The 15765-nt window shown below is 37.7% G+C and overlaps 1 protein-coding gene across 5 annotated transcripts in view; it reads left to right on the forward strand.

The window, feature by feature from the left end:
- Positions 1-15765, forward strand: part of btbd7 (BTB domain containing 7) — a 49086-nt gene that overhangs the window by 26636 nt on the left and 6685 nt on the right. For all 5 annotated transcript variants that reach the window (XM_087989682.1, XM_043697194.2, XM_087989681.1 and 2 more), the window contains 5 exons: positions 2837-3045; positions 7656-7731; positions 9416-9576; positions 10213-10356; positions 15034-15220. In XM_087989682.1, coding sequence (XP_087845808.1) covers positions 2837-3045; positions 7656-7731; positions 9416-9576; positions 10213-10356; positions 15034-15220 — 777 coding nt within the window. The remainder of the gene's footprint in view (positions 1-2836; positions 3046-7655; positions 7732-9415; positions 9577-10212; positions 10357-15033; positions 15221-15765) is intronic.

Consider the following 15765-nt stretch of genomic DNA (forward strand, 5'->3'; position numbering starts at 1 on the left):
GGAAGTCTAAAGAATGAGAAACTATCCAATGCAGTGTATATATCTCTCTCACTATCAAAGACAGGTGACAACCAATTTCAATTTGCTTACTGGGGTATGTCTTGCATTGTTGGAGTAAAAATTGGGAATGAAATGTGCGGTTGTGATCATTTTCAGGATGCGTTTTGTTTTGTGCAACCAAACTTTTGTAGTTTTTTTTTGTTTGCAGTACTCTTCAAGGAATTACAGATGCTCCTTAGAATTGTCTTGGTTTTCTCCCATTGCTTTGTTTTTGCAAAAGCAAATCTTAATACTGTATATTAAACCTTCTTGACATTTTAAGAAACTTTTCAGTTGAGGTTTTTTAATTATTGGGGACAAACTATTACATTTGAACTACACATGTTCTCGCCCAAATCTGTGTTCAAAGCCTACGAAACTATTTCAGCCCATGAGTCTGAAATCAATTCAGAGGAAGCATGGGCAGATCAGTGATAACAATGAAAGCTGGATACTGTGCTGAAATCTTTGCAGTTGTATCGAGTTCTAAGAGAGCCACATCTGCAAAACATACATTCTTGGATCACTTCTGTTCACCACCACCAAGAAAACGTCTTCCAAGTTATTTGTTTTGTGCATTTTATCCTTGATGCTAACTTGTGTTGATACTTTTTTTCATCTTAGCCCTTATTTCATCATCCTTGTTGAACTTTCTGTGTAATGTAAGGCCTGTATCTCTGCTTTTGGAAACCTTAGTTGTACCAGGGAATACTTGTTTTTAGTATCATCTTAGCTTTCCTTTGTATTCAATTCTGCTTGAACATCCTTCCTAAGCTGAGTACAACTTTCTAAATGTGCCCTAACCAATGACTGATTTAGAATTAGCATTAACTATTTGCTTTTGTACTCCATAACCCCATCTTTAAAATGTGTTTTTCTATTTTGTTGAAATTGTTTTACTTGCTTGTTTCCATTTTTCAAGGTTGTTAAATTTCGAACAAGGGTGTCCCTCCCTGCTTCCTTTTTCATTATTTTCTCCCCTTTTTCTGCCACACCACCATTTTTCACATCTCATTTTTGTACACTAATTTCAAAAAGACTGAAAATATTTATCAATATGACACCAATTTAGGCAAGTAAAGAATAGAACTTATTTCACAAGAATACTTGTAGCTCCAATCTGGATATGAAACATGGCTGCCTTGGCCTCTAATATTCTCGCCACACAACGCTGGTGTCGTACTGGTTCCTCCTCCACCCCATTACTTGGAGTGTAATCACCTTTACAAATTATAATTAGTTATCCCTTACAAAATCCCTTACTACAGAATGTATATTGGCTATCACAATGCATTTATATAAATCATTAATCAGTGTTTATCTGATTCATATTGACCCTTTTAAGAAACTGCGGTTTGGCCTCTTTGGAATATTGTGTTCAGGTTTGAATATGAGGTCAGCCTCCTCAGAATGCTAAAATGATTGACTAATTGAACAATGAAAAGTATCAGTTATGTGGAAGACTTGGAGAAACTGGGATTTTCAGAGCAGGGATGTTTTAAGAGAAGGTTGGGCAAAACCATAACCATTTTTGCTTGATGTAACAAGAAACAGAAAAAAACTTGTAATCAGACAACATTAATTTAAGTTGATTAGAAAAGAACCAGAGACAATATGGGGGATTTTTCTTATGCAGTTATTGTGATCTAGAGTGCACTGCTTGTAGTGACAGTGAAAACCAATCATTACAGCAATAACTTTGAATTGCAAAAAGCCAAGTTCAGGGTTGTCTTAAAGGTTAGCATGCAGCTTCAGTTGGCAGTTAGGAAGGCAAATACAATGTTAGCCTCCATTTTGAGTTGGTGTGAAAACAAGAGCAGAGATGTACTTCTGAGGCTGTATGAGACTCTGATCAAGCTGCATTTGGAATATTGTGAGCAGCTTTGGGCCTTGTGTCTGGGGAAAGATGTGCTGCCATTTGAGGGGCTCCAAAGAATGATCCCAGGAATAAAGGGCTTATGTAAGGAACGGTTGAAGACTCTGGGTCTGTACTTGGAGTTTAGAAGAATAAGGAGGGATCTTTTTGAAGCTTAAAGAATACTGAGATAACTGTTTAGAGTTAATGTGAAGATGTTTCCACTAGTAGAAGAGACTAGGGTCTAAGGACACAGCCTTGGAGTGAAGGGATGACCCTTTAGAACTAAGATGAGGATGAATTTATTCAGCCAGTGAGTAGTGAATCTGTGGAACTCATTGCCACAGATTTATGGAGGCCAATTCATTGAGTGCATTTAGAACAGAGATAGATTTTTGATTAGTAAGAGGGTTGAGAGTTATGGAGAGAAGGCAGGAGAATAGCGTGAGAAACACATCAGCCATGATACAATGGTAGAATCAACTTGATGGGCTGAATTGACTAATTCTGCTCCTATATGTTGTGGTTTTATGGAATTGGATAAATACTTAAAAAAGGTCAAAAGTTAGAGAACAATGGAAAAGGCAGGTGTGTAGGACAACGTTCTCAAAGTTTTATAGTATGCATGACCAGTTTTTCAGTGTGTAATACCTTTTAATTTTTGTTGGTCAATGAATATGGGGAACAAATCCAACACTCTGCAGATGATTGCATATGGCAATTTAGCAGAAAATATTAGAGTGGAACTAATGAATAACACTTTTAAAGAGCCACAAACTTCGTGGTCCAAATGGCTTCCTGCGCTCATCACATTCTGTTTCTCTCAGGCAGTAATTCAAAACAATTTTGTGTATAACTTTTTGGGTAGCAGCACCTTTTATTCAGAAGGATAATCTGCATTTCTGTTGTAATCAAAATAATATTTAGATTATATTTTTACAGGTTGTGAAGATATTGTGATGGAGAGCATCTCCTTGGACACCTTGATTTCTATTCTGAAATGGAGTTCACAGCCTTATGGTTCTAAATGGGTTTATCGCCAGGCACTTAACTTCCTATGTGAGGAGTTCACTTCTGTCATGGTCTCAGATGTGTTCTTTGAACTCGGCAAGGACCATTTGCCTTCTGTCCTTCAGTCAGACTATTTGCAGGTATTAGGTCTTTTACAGTAAAATATTCAGTAAATTTATAATTTGGAGATGCCGGTGTTGGACAGTGGTGTACAAAGTTAAAAATCTCAACATCAGGGTATAGTCCAACAGGTTTAATTGGAAGCACCAGCTTTCAAAGCACTGCTCCTTCAGGTGGTTGATGATGAAGGAGCAGCGCTCCGAAAGCTAGTGCTTCCAAGTAAGTTTATAGTTTGACAAAGCTAGTTACCTAAATAGCTGAAAATGTGTTGCTGGAAAAGCACAGCAGGTCAGGCAGCATCCAAGGAGCAGGAGAATCGACGTTGTTACCTAAATATGCAAACTCAGATTTCTTAGAGTGAGTCCACTGTGCTTGACCACCTGTGATTTGACAATCTTGAGTGAGAATGGTGCTATTATAGGAAATGGAAAACTGGCTGCTTGTTTGTGCCAAACATTAAACTGAATTTTATTTTTTAGGTTGCTCTTCCTCATCGCGAACAAAACAATTCCCCTAAAACTAACGTAAAAGCCAGTTCAAAACATTTTCAGGAATGTTTGTTACTTAACAAGTGGGAGGCTGCCTTTAAATAGAGAAAATGTTAGACCTTGTTTAAACATTAACTGATAGAGTTGCTGTAAACTGATAATCTTCCTTTTGCAAAAATGGCAAATGCCATTTAGAATTTCCTTTCCGTTTAATTTAAATTTTCTTGGATTCCAAAGTAAAAGAATATTGAAAGATTTGCTTGAATTTCAATTTATTCATTATGTAGCTTTCTGTAAACATAAAAGAAGTACTGTTTACATAAAGCCCATCCCTAAAGAATGCAATGTAACTTCACACAGGCTGTATTCAATTATTGCTTAAAAATGTGTTGCTGGAAAAGTGCAGCAGGTCAGGCAGCATCAAAGGAGAAGGAGAATCGACGTTTCGGGCACAAGCCCTTCAGGAATTATGCAACGTCGATTCTCCTGCTCCTTTGATGCTGCCTGACCTGCTGCGCTTTTCCAGCAGCACATTTCTAAGCTCTGATCCCCAGCATCTGCAGTCCTCACTTTCTCCTGTATTCAATTATTGCAAGGGATGAGAGTTAGAGATGACTGAAGCCTTTGTTCTGACTGCATTGAATGTGTCACTTGGCATTAGAATTGCATGCTGAAAGTGTTGCTGGAAAAGCGCAGCAGGTCAGGCAGCATCCAGGGAACAGGAGAATCGACGTTTCGGGTATAAGCCCTTCTTGATGCTGCCTGACCTGCTGTGCTTTTCCAGCAACACATTTTCAGCTCTGATCTCCAGCATCTGCAGACCTCACTTTCTTCTCGTAGGATTGCATAACATTTCAAAATAAAGCATAAATAATTTTTAGTCATTAAATTTAAGAGTCTGAGAAATGCTAATTGTTCCATATATTAAAAAGACTTCAAATCAATTTGTCTATGTAATGACTTGATGATCCATGAGATTAATGCAAACTACAAGTTAGGATAGTGATTTTATAGAAGGAAATTCATTTAATCTACAGCAAATCCAAGGAAGTTCTTCATAGCGCAACATACCACTAACAGTGAGAATCAAATCTAAGTTTGATACTCCACTTCTTGAGAAAGATAGCATTCTCTTGCCTGAGTTGTACTGGTTCAGAATTGCAGTTTAACCTATTCCTGACCTATTTCTTATTCCTCTTTTTATCCTTCCCTTTTTTTATTTAAAATAAAACTTCCTTTAGGGAGCCCTTCAGTGTTGTTACAGGACTTTGGTGTATTTTGTTCCCTCATCATGAAAATGACACATTATTTAAAATTCTATTAAAATATTAATCTTCACAATCAATGTACGGATATAAGTTTCGATATCAGACATTTAACTAAGTGTCTCTGCCACTTCCACACTTTCGCCTAGCTCAGTGAAAGCTCTTCTGTAATAATCACCCACCCATCATTATGCTAGCTTTGAACTTGTACCTTTGAGTTTCTCTTCTACCTCCACTCATGTTCTTCATGTCCATGAGCCCATGTCCTGCTTTCTGAATCTTATTCCCACTAAATCACTACCTAACCTTTGTTCCTACTTGCATATTAACTGGTATTATTGACATGTTTGTCTGCTCAAGTTATAGCCCTATCTCCTACAAATCTCTTGTTGTCAATGCTCTCTATTATCAACCAATCTTCAAACTCCTTTTTCTTAAGTCCTCGAACCTGGATGTTACCTCTAAAGTTCAATCCCATTTTTCCTGTAATGATGCGTCATCTCCTCCAATTGGGTTTCTATTCCTGCTATAATGCTGAGACTGCTCTTTGTAATACTAACAAAACCAGACTATGTTGCCCTCCTTTTCAACGTCTGTGCAGTTCTTGACAGTTAGTCATGCCATCCACTTCAACCTATGTGCTCTTAATTCTCATCTACATGTTGCTTGTCAGTGACATAATATGAAAACATAATTTCAGTTCCAATATGTACACTGCTGTTACCCATCACCCTTCTCAACTCTACGCTGTCTCTAAATTGTCAAAGTGCTTATCAAACATCCAAAATTGGATGAGCAGAAATTTCATTCAGATAACGAGTAGGAAGATTGAAGCCATTACTTTCAGTTCCCAATGCATTCTGCTATCTTACTGCAAGTGTCTTCTGATGACAGTCTGATGCTGGACTGTTTTGCAATAAAAAAGAAATTGCTGGACAAACTTAATGTCTGGCAGCATATATGGAGAGAGGAACAATTAATATTCAGAGTCTAATATGACTGTTTGGGTCATAGACTGTTTACAACCTCATGACTCTGACATGAGTCTTTAACCACATATCTGCACTATTACCAAGACTACGTATTTTCCTTTCTTTTAAAAGTGCCTACTACTACTTTGCTTCAGCATGTCTGTCTGCTGATGAAATCTTCACCCATACCTTTGCTTGCAGACTTGAGTGTTCTAATGCAATCCTGTCTGGTGTTCCACATTCTACCATCTGCCAACTCAAGGCCACCTGACCTGCTGCTGCCCATCTTCTAATTTCCATTAAATTTCTTCACCCACCATCCTTGTGCGCACTGATCTACACTGGCCTCTTTCTTTTTTCTTTCATGGGGTGTGATGCAATATCAAGGTCAGCATGTATTAATTGCTCTTGAATCAAGTGGCTTACTGGGCTATTTAAGAGGGCATTTAAGATACCATCAAATGGCTGTCGATCTGGAACCTTGTGTTGGGTACATTGGGTAAAGATGGTAGATTTCCTTCTCTAAAGTGGTGGGGAGGGGGGGGGGGGGCGGAATCAGTTAGCTCAGTTGGCTGGATGGCTGGTTTGTGATACAAAGTGATGCCAACTGATTATGTTCAAATCCCATACTTGCTGAGATTACCATGACGGAATTGCTTTTCCAACCTCTTTCCTTTTGTAAGGCATGGTGACCCTTAGGTTAAACCATCACCAGTCATCTCTCTGTAATGAGAAAGCAGACCTATGACCTGGTAAGACTTGATGCCTTTATTAGTGATATTATGACACTAGTGGTTTCATGACACCATTATTGGTACTAGCTTTATGTTCCATGTAGATGAATTGATCAGATTCCCCCAGCTCCCATGGTTGGATTTGAACTAGTGTTTCAGAGCATTAAGCTGAGTATTTGGATTTCTAGTCCAGTGATATCACTGTTAAGACATGGCCTCTCTCTTCCAGTTAAGTAGCACATGGATTTTTTTATCGTTGTTCCCAAATCCCTCCATTGTCCCTCAGAAAACCATGCTGAATTTTCCTCATTACCTCGAGTTTTTCTATGAAGTTATGCCTAGCCACAATTGATTCGAACACTTTCCCACAACACACCTTGAAGAACATTTTGTTTGCTATTTTTCAGCCTGATAGAACCTTTTCTGAATCTAGTGTGTTTGAAAAATTAACACCAGTGCATCTACTACTTCATTAGCCATCTCGAGACTCCTAGGATGAAGTTCATCAAGACCTGGGGATGTCTCGATCTTTGCCTCCATCAGTTTGCTCAGTACTGTCTCCCTGATTTCACCAGGCTCCTCCCTTTCATTTCCTGATTTATTGCTTAAATTTTTTTCTTTGCCTCCTCTTTACTGAAGACAGATGAAAAATAAATTATTAATTTCATCTGCTGTTTCTTTGCTGTCGACTGTTAACTCCCCATTCTCATACTGTGGAAGATTAACACATTTTTTTTAAACAAGATACCCATAGGAACTCTTCCAGTCTGTTTTTACATTTATTCCAAGTAATGACTTAGTGCTAAGTCATCCTTCTGATTGATTAATTAAGAATGTTGATTGCTGATTATGCTATGAATGCATCTAAAGTATATACAATTTTTAATGGGTTTCTAATTGATATATTGGAGATCAACATTTATGAAAGATTTTTTGGCATAACTTCAAGCTTCAAATTATACTTTATAGTTTTGCCTATTGCCCTTTTATGGGGGCACTAAAGTGTTATCAATGATTTAGGTATAAGCAGTTGCCAAATGTGTGTTCTATCAAAGCAATTCATGGTAATAATTACGTCCTGAACATCTTGTATCCTGTCACTTTCTCTTCACATGATTCTAGATATTTTGTAAGAAAATTAAGAAATTAACAATACTTGCATTTTATTTAAGGCTAGTGAACAAGACATCCTAAAATACATAAGTAAGTGGGGAGAGCACCAACTCATGAAACAAATGGCAGAAAGAGGTGAGAATTTGTTTATAAATTTTAAATCATTTTCTGAATCTCTGGTTAACCAGAATATGCAAGTAGAGTTGTAGAAATCATTGTGCGAAACCAGGAACTTTTAAAGACAAATACAAAATAAAAACTTTCTTGACACTCAATTACTCCAAAGCATCCATACTTGTTTTGAGATGGTATTATTACTGAAGTAAATTTTATTCAGTGTCCAACTTTTAAATTTCCTTAATTTATGTATGTTATTTACACAAGTAAAACTGATCTAGATTAAATTCAAATCAACTTGTTTTCTCTAGATTTAAATTTGTGTTGTTTGAATTGAAACTATACCACCCTGGATGATTTTTAAAACAAAAAACATGGTTCAGAATATGGTTTAAAGAAGTATGTATTCTTAGATTTAAATACATAAGTTTCAGTTCTGTAATGTGTCTTTGGAAAAAGTAAACTGCAAGGTTATTTTTAAATAGAAATAAATAATGTTATGCATGGTGTTGCATTTGTTACATAAACACTTGGCATTATAATTCTAGGATTGCTTTCAACAAATTGAATTCTTAATTTGTGATTGTTCCGTTTTTTAAAACTGAACAATCTCAAACTTAAATACATAAGATATGGAAGAATTGGAGATTTTTATTTAAAAATATACTAATAATAAAAGTTATAGATTGGGTGAGTCTTTGTTTCAATTTAGTCCTTATTTTGAAAACTAATCACACTTAAAGGAGTTTGAAGCATGAAGGAAGTCCATTAACACACTGTTGCAGTAACTTTTTTTTTTGGATTGAGATCAATGTACCTGAAATCTCTTGTTAATTTGAAATTGACCCAGTTCTCTTTCAGTACTTGAATGAACTAAACTTTATGCAGCATTAGTTTCTGGTCTGTTGTGCAAGGTAACCGCAAGTGTGCAGAGGCAATTCCTTAGTTCAATTTTGTTGTGTAATCAGTTTCTCTAATCCTAGCCTTGCATAAAATGCCTGTCTCCAAATTTTCTATAAGGTCCCTTCACTTAAAGGCTTGAGTTAAAAGTTTTTCTACACTCTTTCACCTTCAGCGAATCTTCCTTCGTACAGAACTTTCAACCTCTTGTGGTAACTTTAAGTGCAGTGGTTAAGGATTATGAATTGGGATGGACTAATGAATTTTCTCACATAGCATTTAGTTAATGACTGGTGTGCATTTTAAATAAATAATATTCAACTTGTTAAAACTAGCCCTTTTGAATAATGAACAAAATCTAAATAAACTTGACCCATCCAAACAGGTCTGTTACCTGGATTCTAGAGCACCAAGTCTGTTTTTGCAATACTGCTGTATTCCTATGACCTATGTTAGCTCCTGGTTTGATGTCTTGATTTTCCAATTCTCTCATTTTTTTGTTCAAATCATGTTATAACGTCATCTCCAATCTCTGTAAACCCCGTCAAATCTGTTTAAAACTCTGTACTCCAACCCTAGCCTCTTGCACATTCTCTTTCTTTCTTGATCATCTGACCTAATATCTCTATGTGGCTGAGTGTCAAATATTGCTTGGCATTGCTGTTAATTGTCCTGGGGTGTTCTTACCATATTCAAGATGCTTTATAAATGCAATTTATTGATATTTATGTTTTCTTTTGTTTTCCATTCTTTGGAATGAAAAATTGTGATGATTGCTATTAATGCTCTGTTTTTGGTTTAGAGCCAAACCTGCTGAGTGGAACTGCACACAGTGTCAACAAGAGAGGTGTAAAGCGACGTGATCTTGACCCAGAGGAACTGAAAGAGATCTTGTCCCCACTGCTGTCTCATATTCGCATAGATCATATTCTGCCCCAGAACAGCGAAGTTCTTAATGATGCTGTGGGTTTTACAGTTTGTTTATTTTTAAAAGAAAACTATTTTGTTTGACTTCAGAAGGTTACTCTGTCCCTTAATTGTGTAGCTCATTTTATGATCCAGCTAATTCTTGGATTCAACATGTGAGAGATTAAGGAAACCTCTTTCCCAGTACCCTTATCTGTGGTTCATTGTAACAGCCTGCTGTGACATAGATGTGGGTCAGTGGCCATTTGTAGGACTCTGTACTTCAGTTATATGCTTCTTCTTGCTTCTCTTACTGTTGTGTTCTCATGCTTTGCTTCACAATATTACTGTTTGCCAATACTAAACTGATTAATGGCAGCTGGACTATAAATGGGGAATGAATCTGTTTTTGGTTAGAGCTGTTGTAATCAATAAATAGCAGTTGTGTAAATTATGGTGATTAGTGCCAAGGCCATAATGACTTTTAATCTGGCTGGGGGAAATTTTGGGTATTTTTGCATCACTCTATGAAATAGAGCTATACTTGCTATACATTCTCAGGGAGCACTGTAGATGCAAGAGGACAACATAATCACATATCACGTTCCATTTGGTGGGGTTTATATAGCAAAATCAGGAGTGGTATATCAATTGAAATGCTGATGCCATTGCAATACCATTTTTGCTCTTCAGATAAAGAGAGGACTGATTAGCACGCCACCATCAGATATGCTGCCAACAGCAGAAAGCGGAAAATCTCATGCTTGGATACGTCAGAAGAATGCTGGGATATATGTGAAACCTCGTTTATTTGCACCATATGTGGAGGAGGCAAAGGTATAGTTTATTTTTTTAAAAATAAATGTAAATCATATTCCAAAACGGAAAGCTGTCCATTAAACATATACTTTACAATTTAATATCTCCAATATGAACTAAAATAGATAAATGTAAACTATTTTCTGTTTTATTCCTTGTATTTAAATGAGGTATTGTAATCTCTTCATAATCATAGGCTGTAGTAAATTTAGAATACCCTCCACAAGGAGTGCAATAACTTGCTTGGTCTTTGATGACTTTTATAGCTCCCATTTGGCACTGTGCCATATGCTCTGTCTGTTCAATTGGATGATGTTTCGCAGTTAGTCTTGCTGGGTCCTGTGTTTTGTACAAGACAGTTTATTAGATTAAGTGTTTGTGAGATCTGGCAGGGGTACAGTAATGTGTCCTGAGTGAGCTTGGAACATGTCTTAACACTTGAAATAACACGTTTTAGGTTTGAAGTTAAATTTTAACAGAGCAGTTTAGTTTTTAATTTTGATTATGTTAATTTTCATTGTAAACTTCTGATTTATAATACTGACATTTTCATTTATCTCACTCTTTAAAAATGAGAACTCCGAAATAAGTGGCAGTAAAAATAAGTATGCAACTAGGTAAAGACTTGGGCCTATATTTGAATAAAATGTTATTGCATTCTAAGCATTTACATGGGAACCTCGTTTATGCGAACAAGATGGGTGGGCACTATTTCGTTCGGATAATTGATTATTCGGTTAATCGATTTCAGTGCCTTTCTTCTGGGGCTCGGAGTTTTCTATTAAGTCTGCTCCCCGTTCAGGAGACTAGCAGCAGCACAGCGTGCGTGAGCCCCCGCCCCCAGCAAGCCCCATCCAACACAGTTTCCCGCCTGCCCTCCAACACTGCCCCCCCACGGTGCGACTCCGTCCGCCTCCACATCCACCCCCCTCTCCAGGGCAGCCGGACTGGACACCAACAACAAGACTGTTGCTGCTGCTACTGCCTTTTGGGGAGTGAGTCTTCAAGTGGCACGCGCATAACTTTTTACTGTAACTTTTAAGGTATATGCCTGTGTAGAACTCCAGGGAAAGTGTGGGAAGAGAGAAAGAGAGGGTGGGAGGTCAGTCATTTAGAGACAGTGTCTACGCTCCCATCAGTCCAGGACTGTTCTTGGCAGCATTTTTAATCACTGTAAACAAAAGACGCGATCAGTGTTGGACACATCTCTTTGATGTAATGGTTCTGTCGGGACCTCAAGATCTCCTTTTGGATAATCCGATTTTTGGATAATTGATATTCTGATAAGTGAGGTTCCCTGTAATTACAATCTCTTTCAGTTTGGCATAAATGTCAATTAATACTTTGATATTCTGTTTCCTTTATTAGATTTGAATTCTTAAATTCCATCTTGTCAGTTAGATTTTCTGTATATACTTTTATGCAGTTCAGTTGACTCCATCTGTCTACAGTTTGTTTACGATTGTTCATTGATATTAATTTGGACACATTAAGCTGTTTGTCTCTAACTGTTACTGTACACAGTTTTATTTTGTCTGATTTGTAACATTTTCTCTGACTATAGTGGGTCATTTTAATTTTGCAGAATAAAGATATAAGTAAGACAGTTACCCTATGTAGAATGTTACCTTTCAGAAATATGCTTGTATAAATACTTAAGGTATGTGCTGCACTTTATTTTATTTAGTCATACAGCTTGGAAACAGACCCTTCGGTCTAATCATGTTTCCAAACTAAAGCAGTCCCAGTTGACTGTGTTTAGCTCATATAATTCCAAATTTTTCCTATTCATGAACTTATCCATGTGCTTTTTAAATGTTGTAACCATACCTGCATCCACCACTTCCTATGGCAGTTCATTCCACACACTGAAAAAGTTGCCTGTTGTCCTTTTCAAGTTTTTCTCCTCTCACCTTAAAAATATGGTTCCTAGTTTTGAACTCACTCACCCTAGGGAAAAGACCCTTGTTATTCACCTTATCTACATCCCTCATGATTTTTTTAAACCTCTATTAGGTCACCCCTCAACCTTCCTAGTTCCAGTGGAGAAAGTCCCAGCTTATTTATATAACTCAAATCTTCCATTCCTGGCAACACTTTGGTAATTTTTTTTAACCCTCTCCAATTTAATAATATCCTTCCTATAGCAGGGCGACCAGACTGTGTGTACACAGAAGAGGCCTCACCAACATCCTGTACAATCTCAACATGATATCCCAACTACTATAATCAAAGGTCTAAGCAATAAAGGCAAACTTGCTAAACTGCTCCTTAACCACACTGACAGACATTTTGAAGAATTATGTATCTGAACATCTAGGTCTCTGTGTTCTATAACTTTAGATACAGTAGAGACATTTAAGCGACTCTTGGATAGGCACATAGAAAGTAGCACAATGAAGGGTATGTAGGTTAGTCCGATCTTAGAGTAGGATAAAAGGTCAGCAAAACATTGAGGGCTGAAGGGCAGGTATTGTGCTGTACTCTTCTTCTCTCTTACTCAGAGCCCTACCATTAATTTAATAATGTTTGTTTGTTTTACTAAAATGCAATATCCCGCATTTATTCAAATTAAACTCCATCTGCCACTCCTCAGCTCATTGACCCAATTGATCAAAATCTTTTTATAATCTTCACTGTCCAGTGTACCACCAATTTTGGTGACATCCGTATACTTATTACCCATGGCTCCTCAATTCTCATCCACATCATTTATATAAATGACAAACAAAAGTGGACCCAGTACCAATCCCTTGTGGAACACCACTGATCACTGGCATCCCAATCCTCAAAACAATCCTCCTCCAGCACTCTGTTTTCTAGCATCAAGCCAATTTTGAATCCAATTGGCAAGCTCACCCTGAATCCCATGTGATCTAACTTTACTAATTAGTCAACCATGTGGAACTTTGTTTATTGCAAGGTTTGTGAAGGTTTGTAGCTCAGCTTGAGGGTTAGGTTGTAGCTTTGCTTGCTGAGCAAACCTACAGCTCAGCGAGCAAAGCTACACCCTAAACTTTGTTTATGTGGACTTTCGTAACATCGTTACCACCTCAAAAAACTCAATCAAGTTTGAGAGACACCGATTTCCCTTTGTGCAAAGCCATGCTTAATCAGTCCTTCCCTCTCCAAATGTATGTAAGTCCTATTTTTCAGAATTGCCTCTAATAACACACCACCACAGTTTGTGTATGCCTGGTAGCATGTGTAATGAAGTGAAGGTTCTGACAAGTGTAATTCATTGATTAATACTAGCTGCTTTCTTTAAATATTGACACTAATACATAGTCAACATGTATTAACTTATCCTTGATGTTCAATGAGTAATGCAATGGATTTTGAAGAAAGTAATTTGAATAATTTAAATCCTAATAGACAATTCTCAGGGATTGCATCAGTTTATCATGAGAGCTGTGGAAGTTGAGTCGTTGAATATATTCAGGGCTGAGCTGATCAGATTTTCAATTTACTAGGTAATCTATGGATATGGGGGAGCAGCTGGAAAACTGGTGTTAAGGCTACTGTCAATTCAGCTGCAGCCTTTTGAATGGCAGAGACGTATTTAGTGGGCTGAATGGTCTAGCACCGCTATTTAGATTAGATTAGATTACTTACAGCATGGAAACAGGCCCTTCGGCCCAACAAGTCCACACCGACCCTCCGAAGAGCAACCCACCCAGACCCATTCCCCTACATTTACCCTTCACCTAACACTACGAGCAATTTTTTGCATGGCCAATTCACCCAACCTGCACATTTTTGGACTGTGGGAGGAAACCGGAGCACCCGGAGGAAACCCACGCAGACACGAGGAGAAATGTGCAAACTCTACACAGACAGTTGCCTGAGGCGTGAATTGAACCCAGGTCTCTGGCGCTGTAAGGCAGCAGTGCTAACTACTGTGCCACCGTGCCGTCTCATTCTTACAATCTTACCTGAAAACAACAAATGCTGGAGGTCACAGCGGGTCAGACAATATCCATGGAGAGAGAGCAAGCTAACATTTCGAATCTAGATGACTTTTCATCTAGATTCGAAATGTTAGCTTGCTCACACTCCGTGCATGCTATCTGACCCGCTGTGATCTCCAGCATTTGTTGTTTTCAGTGCAGATTCCAGCATTTGCTGTAATTTGCTCCTCCTATTCGATTTTAAATTGCTGTGGCTTGTAATGGTTGCATGAACATTTGTGTTGCAAATTTTTCATATGCTATCAATTTGTTCTAACAGCAAGCAAAACTGAGGGCATAAGCAATACTTCAATTCAGATAGGAAATTTAAATAGTTCCCTGTTTGCTTTTCTGGCAGTGTTGGTAAAAACTGCTTGTTCCCCTCAAATAAAAAGTGGTTTGTGGCAGGAGGGGCTTGGATTTTGATAGACAGTAAAATGTTACTCATTGTCTCAGCAGCTTTTAGTGTTAAATTGATTAACTTCATAATGAAGTATTAAGATTAGTCCTGCTTTTCAGCAAAGCTATTAATTATAAACTTGTCTAAAAACAAATGAATTGCCCACTCTTGCATTAAATTACCAAACTAGAACATATAATCGAAAGATGGCAAAACTTGCAACACATCACCACTTCCACTTTACAAGTTTAGCAACTTTTCAAGAAGTACATTTTTTTTTTAAAAAAAGGTTAATAGACAATTATTGATCACGTGATGGATTGTTACATGAAATTTTGTTCTCAGGCTGTTTTGGATGAAATGATGGTAGAGCAGACTGACCTTGTGCGACTGCGCATGGTTCGCATGTCGAATGTACCAGACACCCTGTACATGGTGAACAGTGCAGTACCACAGTGTTGTCATTTAATCAGTCACCAGCCGATAGGTACACCATCCAATCCTCCTACGATCATTGCCAATGAAATACCTGGTGAGTGGTGCATGTTTTGTGGTTTAATTGCAACATTGTTTGACTTGATGTTGAATTTCATGGCAGTCATTGGTTTCCCCTCTTTCTCTTAACACCACCCTCCCCCTCTCCAACCAATCCCGATCCCCTTGAAATAACCTGTACACTTTCACAACAGTTGAGAAATCTGGAATATTTATAATCAGTTGGCCTCTGCATACGATTACATATATTTTCATTTTTATATAGGTTTGCTTGCTGAGCTGGAAAGTTCGTTTTCAGAAGTTTTATTACCATACTAGGTAACATTATCAGTGAGCCTCCGGATGAAACACTGGTGACATGGCCCACTTTGTGTTTAGGTTTCCTTGAGTTGGTGATGTCACTTCTTGTGGTGATGCCATTTCCTCACTAGTATCCTAACATACAGATGAGGAAGGACACCACTTCAACTGGGACAACGCATCCATCCTAGGTCAAGCCGAACAGACATGCTTGAGAATTCCTAGAAGCATGGCATTCCAACCAGAACTCTATCAACAAACACATTGACTTGGATTCCATTT

This window comes from Chiloscyllium plagiosum, unplaced genomic scaffold, assembly GCF_037043375.1.
Source record: "Chiloscyllium plagiosum isolate Xiang-an unplaced genomic scaffold, Cpla_swu_hap1 HiC_scaffold_8, whole genome shotgun sequence".
Lineage (NCBI taxonomy): Eukaryota > Metazoa > Chordata > Chondrichthyes > Orectolobiformes > Hemiscylliidae > Chiloscyllium > Chiloscyllium plagiosum.